This window comes from Hydractinia symbiolongicarpus, chromosome 14, assembly GCF_029227915.1.
Source record: "Hydractinia symbiolongicarpus strain clone_291-10 chromosome 14, HSymV2.1, whole genome shotgun sequence".
NCBI lineage: Eukaryota > Metazoa > Cnidaria > Hydrozoa > Anthoathecata > Hydractiniidae > Hydractinia > Hydractinia symbiolongicarpus.
Window position 1 is genome coordinate 10,099,775 of NC_079888.1, and position 6,605 is coordinate 10,106,379.

Below are 6,605 nucleotides of genomic sequence, written 5' to 3' on the forward strand. Positions count from 1 at the left end.
TGGGTTAACAAAATTAAGATTAAGGAAGGAGTCTCCAAAATGTTGAAGGAGTAAGTCTAGGTGAAAAAAAGCCATTTGTGCCAATATTTAAACACAGGAATCTACAAAAAAATTAGAAGCCATGCAAAATCACCTTATATGCATTAAATTCCCCTTTTTCCTCATTTCAAAGTTGATTAAGAACAGAGGGGGTGGCGCGGTGTCCTAAACGTTATAAAACTTGCGAAATAATGAAGAATTAAAGCCATCTCATTACATTACATCCCTGATTCTAAGTTTAACCAGTTTTTAACCCCTGTTCTTCCATATCCCTCATTTTCATAACAAAAACTTGTGCGGGTCAACAAAATAGTCTAGTTTGCTACAAAAAATTATATTTATAGGAGGATCCTCTCAAAAATATGTCATGACGTAAAATAAAAGTATTAAAAATGTACAAATAATTTTAAGAAGAAAAATACTTAAAGCTTAGCTACCTTCTGTAACAAAAAAGTTGTCTGGATTTGAAAGAGCTTAAAAAATGAGTCTATGAAATTTTTTTATTATTTGGAATAATCTTTTTTGTTTTTTTTGAGATGTAAATCTTAAAGTTTAGCTCATTATGTTGAATGATGAATAATAAAGAATAGATCTCCATCCGTCGATGTAATAGAATAGATCTCGATCGTTTCTTAAGATTTTCGAATTGGAAGTTTCGATAATTAGGCTGATTAACGCTGGACATCAAGTATTAGGAAAAATGAGGTGCTGTTTTAAGAGTTGAAGGTATGTGATAATGTAAATATGTTTGCACCTATAGTTTGATAGTTTCTTTTGAACATATTACCATGAATACTTAGTTACCCTGATTATCATTCATACCAGCAACTTTTAAAGGTAAGATTTAAAAAATGACAAGATCCTTTCTCTAAATAAGCAGACAGCTTCAATCTATTTTCAATTTTGTGTAAAGAAAATTAATGTGTTCTTTTCTTCAGTGGATCTGTGCAAACCAGCGCTTCGCTGAAATCTTGCTCTCATGAATGTTGCGTTGTTTAATTAGCAGTTATGTGCAAAGTTAATTATACAAAACAGTTAATTTTGTAACTGTCATTTAAGGCACGTGCCATTTATGGTCGCCTTTATCTTTGTGAAGCTGTTTGCGACCTTGCTTTTCCTGTTTTTTCTTGTTTATTGAAAGTGATTTTGTTCGTTTATTTGTCAGTTGTGCATTTTTTCTTTGAATCATCACCTTCTTGCTTTCCTTAACTTTCTTGGCAGCAGTTGATAGCCGATTCGATGATTTATTCATTTTGGTACCCTTAAGTTGTTGGGCTGTGTTCGACTTTCGGACGTTTGTACCAGCACGTTTTTTATGGTCAATTTTATTATGTTGCAGTGGTATTTGCGAGTTCTGTTTTGCTTTCTCTTGTAGCACTGTTCTTGTTTTCAGCTCCGACATCTGGTTAAATGGCATTCGTCCACGAGCAACAGATGCGGTGCTCGTCGTCCCCCTTTCTCTTTTCTTTAGCATTCTTTTATGAGCATTGGGTTCAACAATGTTGTACGTAAGATGAGTTACATGTTTCTTCTGCATTCCTCCGTCTTCCAGTATGTTATACTCGACTTTTGTCTCGTGTTTTTTTTGCAGCCCATGTGCCTTGTTGAATTCTTCAGAATTATCACTTAACTCCTGCTGGATTTTAACAACGTCCCTACCAACCGCTGGAGCACCGGTACTGGATTTACCAAATGTATGCTTCTTTGAATTTCTTGATTTCTTGTATTGACGATGTGCATTTGCGTGAAAATTCTTGATTTCCATAACGTCTCCGTCTTCATTGACGTAAGGTCCCAACACTACTGAGTGCTTTGCTGTGTTGTTGCTAGACGTTGTATTATCATTTGTAGAGTTGTAGCTTGCAGATTCAATTTTATCTGTATTATTTTTGCCATTAGTTGGCGCATTATTGTTGAAAAATGATTCTTTATCGTGATCTAGGTTGGTTGATATTTGGCTAAAATTTTTAAAATTAGCTGCAGCAATTTCCATAGCATGATCAGTTGGTTGCATAGATGAAATGTTGGCCATTTTGTTATCTCCTGGACTGATTACAGTAGAGTTTTTATTGCTATCTATTTCTTCTAATGTGCTGGTTACACCAACTGCATCATGTGCAGTAAAGTTAGTTGAATTCGAATTCAAATTGGGACTTGAGGTCAAATAAATAATTGAGGAATTGTCCTTAGCTGCTTCAGTTGTCTTATTTACTCCTGTTGTATTCTTTCCGGTGTCAGCATTTTGGGAATTTCCTCCAGGGTTGTCGATTTCGCCATGCGATGTGGATACAAGGAACAGTACAAATAACTGAACAATTATCTAAGAAAAAATGCATCGTATAACGTCTAAAACGAATAGCTTCTCTTAAGGATTTTTCTGTTCAACAGCATAAATACATTTAAAATTAAAGTGCCCGGTTTTGATTTGGTTTTAAGTGACAAAGCTGGGCACAAAGAAGCATCATTGTGTTGTGACTTAATTAGTGACAAAATATTTAGGTTGACATGCCATCACAGGAAGTGAGGACGTCAAAATGTGACAATGAAAATGTCTTTGTTGGAAATTTTCGATTTTTTATCTTTTTTAAAACTATTTACAGTACTAGTCATTTAAAAACTAATATAAGAATGTGAGATATTATTAGGAACATTTACAAGTGTTATGAAGACAAAGGATTTTTCTAAATCGATCAGAATTTTTTTTTGAAAAATCGATATTTGAGAACCTTGGTGTTAGCAGCTGTCATGGAATATATCTTGGTTTATCTATGCGCATTTATGTCAGTAACTACTCAATCAACGCAAATTGGATTCACATGTGACAACATGACCTATGACGTCATCATATGACTATAGATATAAAAAATAGGATAATACAAATTTTCCGGTCTGTAAATTGCCAATATTCCGGTCTACAAATTACACAGTGTGTATGTCAACATTGTATGATCACTTTATGTCACTATCACATGCATAATCACATTTTCATACAACTGGATAGTTTATAAAACATTTATTTTTAACACTACAGCAAAATTTGATATGACAACCTGTCAATAAAGGACAAAGTGACTTCGAGAGGAGATTTTTTGTCAAAAGAATTTTTCATTTTCCTAAAGTCCTATAAAACTTAGAAAAAGTCCTAAAATTTCAAGGAATTTCATCAAGTAATAAAAAAGTTATGGGACTTTGAAAATGCCGCGGGCACTTTGTGCCCTCCCATACCAAATAGGGTTAATAACGAGTACTTGAGCGTTGTTTTCCATCTTAGACAAAATTACAATTTCCTACTAAACTCATGCTTAATCATGCTAATTCCTTGACTCGTCTCTCAAAACAGATCTGCTCCCTTATTGAATACACGAGATTGATAAAAGACAAATGAAACTCACTTTCCAATACATGACTAGCTCCACTTCCTTGTTGCACGCTGAGAAGTTAATATTTAACAGAGACGACTGGCGAATAACTGTGAAGGCGCTATATTGTTTGAAGAACGCTGCGAAATGAAACTGTTTACAATGTTAGCAGCGGCGCGTTTCTTATTCATGGGAATCATTGAAGCGTGCATTTAGCTGCAGAAGCGAAAATATTTACAAATGCATGTTAATACTGTTGATATTTTATGTGTATGAACGTGACTGACGAGAAAATGTATTTTTGCGAAATGCTATCATGAAAATGTCAATTTAAAATCCTGCAAAATATTACTTGTTTCCACTTCTTTTAAATCAAGATAAGTTTAAAAATACGATAGCTACCTTTTTTTCCTTCATGATCAAAAATGAAAATTTAATTTTAAAAGCTCAATGATTGATAATCGCACTTATTTTTATATAGCTTTATCAACCACGAAAGTTGTAAAAGTACATTAAGTAAGTTACTCCTGATTTCTGCTGACTGCGCTATATTTTTATCTGTCAATACGTGAACAGAAAAAGAAGCAGACACACTATTTTCACTATAATCACACTATTATTTATTTTCACAACATCACGTCTTTTTGTGGCCACCATTGCTGCCTTTCTCATTTCAAATTTAACACATTTTAATTTCTACCTGTATATGTCAATAGATAATAATTGCGTGAAAATTCTACGTAAAATGGAATCAGCTTATTTGTGCCAAATTACCTACACTCCCTTTTGTTTTCAAAAACATCGCAGTTACGATTTGCTGTGCGAAAATTAGCAAAGAAATAAATCTATATAATAATACAGAAACTGTGTGTGTCTGTCAGTAACCCTATAAAAATATTCTGTATTTTATAAACGTTTCGTTTAAGATTTTTATTGGCTAGAACAAATCATGTGTTAAAATAAAGTAATTTCAATAGTTGGAAAAAATTAAATTTACCGTGGCGAGTGCTTTGTTAAATGAAAATTGATAATACTAGGCGTTAGCCCGTGGAAAATCCACGGGTTCGCCAGTCCTTTTTATACCGCATTGCGTGCTTCTCGCTATTGCGCAGCTAAGCTACCATTTTGCGTGACAGAGAGACAGACAGGCGTATACGAGTATTATAATATAGATATCATTTTGTAATAAGAAACAAACAGAACATTTTAAATGCTTTTGAGTGGATTTCTCAACGAGATTTAGTTTAAAACGTTTTTTTTCAGGGTTCTTATTGAAATTATCCACAAAGCTTATTGTAATAAGTAGCACACTAATTTCAGTAGATTTATCCACGGGTATAATAACTAGTCTCTATAATAATAGCCGTATTCCGTCCGTCTGTCTGTGTGTCCGCGAAAGCTGTGTCCCGTTGCGGAAACACGAAATTTTTAAAATGCGCACGAATATCAAATGCAATATATTTCCGTCCACTTTATTGCCACGGTTAAATTTAAAGGACGGGCGACCCCGTGGATTTTTCCACGGGCTAATCTCTATAATAATAGCCGTCGTCTGTCTGTCTGTGTGTCCGCGAAAGCTGTGTCCCGTAACGGAAACACAAAATTTTTAAAATGCGCATCAATACCAAATGTGATGTATTTCTGTCCACTTTGTTGCGACGGGTTAATTTAAAGGACGGGCGACCCCGTGGATTTTTCCACGGGCTAACGACTAGTATTTTAATAATAGCTGTATTTTGTCTGTCTGTCCGCGAGAATGGCGTCGTGCGACAGACACACGAAATAGCGTGTAAATCAAAGACGGTCAACCCCGTGGAAAAATCCACGGGTTAACGACTATCTTTTCTAATAATAGCCGTCGTCTGTCTGTGTGTCCGCGTCAACATTTTTAAAATGCGCACGAATATCAAATGCGACATATTTTCATCCACTTTGCTACAACGGGTAAATTTAAAGGACGAGCGAACGCGACGGGCGACACCGTGGATTTTTCCACGGGTTAACGACTAGTTTATTTATATTTGCGGAAGAATCGCGTTCAAGATTTTTAGGCACGAAAATAACATGCATGAATGGAGCTGTATATAGCTACCATTTTGTTAGCAGCTTTTGAGTATGCTTTAAAAGCTTCGAAACTTCGACTTATTTTATGTAATGTATGATGCTTCCGAGAAAACGTTTGATTTTTAATTGATCTCAAGTAGCTGTGATCTCAAGTAGCTGTGGGGAAGAAAATGAAGAAGAAGTTTTTCACATAATCCAACTATTTTAGCCAATAATTTTATTTTAAGTGGTTATTTCATTTGAAAAATAGGAGACGAGAATTCACCGAACCTTTCTATATTGCTTGTAAGGACATAAAAAATATAAGTAAGCTACTTTGATAAAGAAAACAACATCGGACATAACATTCAAATCTAATATTACAGTAATATTTTGTTTCTAAGCTTTTTTTATCTCTTATTATGAGTCACGTCTTATATTGTTTTTCACTGTTTATTAATTTTTCTTTAGATAAAATATGCATAGCTTATCCATTTTCTGTATTTTCATCCTTCTAATTTGCTACGTCACTGGAGCAGATAATGACAAGATTGACAGTCCGGAAAAACTTGAAGAAAAAGTAAAACCTTACCCTGATAGGACAAGTCCAAATTCTGACAACGGGAAGAATCAACCCAAAAAATTTCCAAATAGTAACAAACACGATAGCAAGGATAGAAATAATCCTCTTGATGAAGAGGATGAAAATGGTGATGACAAAAACGAAGATGATGCTGATGAAGAGTAGAAACAGAAATTAATAATAGATTTAGTTAATTAATAAAAGAAATAATAAGTTAACATTTAAAGAAATTATGCATTGTCGTGAAACAAATTCACACTGGAACAAAGTAAACAAATGAGAACAGAATGCACGTAAAACACTTGAACCAATTCGTACAGTTCCTTCTATGATTTGTAGTACGAAAATGGACCACCAGTTGTTAATATTATAAAATTCTTTGAGTTATTCAGGACCTCCAATACAGTCGATTCTTGAATAAGCGGACATCTTTAATGTAATGACTTTCTGTCCATCAATTAGAAATGCTTACTATATGGAGACTTTATATATTTTGTATGTTTATATATTTTATCTTCTTCGTAAACTGCGTTCCAGAACCCTTAGCCCACATTTAAGGAAAACTTTTGTTAGCCATGTGA

At 34.1% G+C, this 6,605-nt stretch overlaps 1 protein-coding gene across 1 annotated transcript; it reads right to left on the reverse strand.

Annotated features, from left to right (window-relative positions):
• Positions 1–465: 465 nt before the first annotated feature.
• LOC130625943 (uncharacterized) lies at positions 466–6,198 on the reverse strand. The gene is made up of 2 exons (XM_057441067.1): positions 6,034–6,198; positions 466–2,359 (listed from the first exon to the last, which is right to left on the reverse strand). Exon 2 carries the CDS (start codon positions 2,069–2,071, stop codon positions 1,094–1,096), a length of 978 nt encoding a protein of 325 aa, XP_057297050.1. The 5' UTR covers positions 2,072–2,359; positions 6,034–6,198; the 3' UTR covers positions 466–1,093.
• Between the last annotated feature and the right edge of the window lie 407 nt (positions 6,199–6,605).

What these genes read in the sequence shown, in the direction of transcription:
- LOC130625943 (XM_057441067.1), bottom strand. Translation starts at nt 2,071, where the DNA reads ATGGCCAACATTTCATCTATGCAACCAACTGATCATGCTATGGAAATT.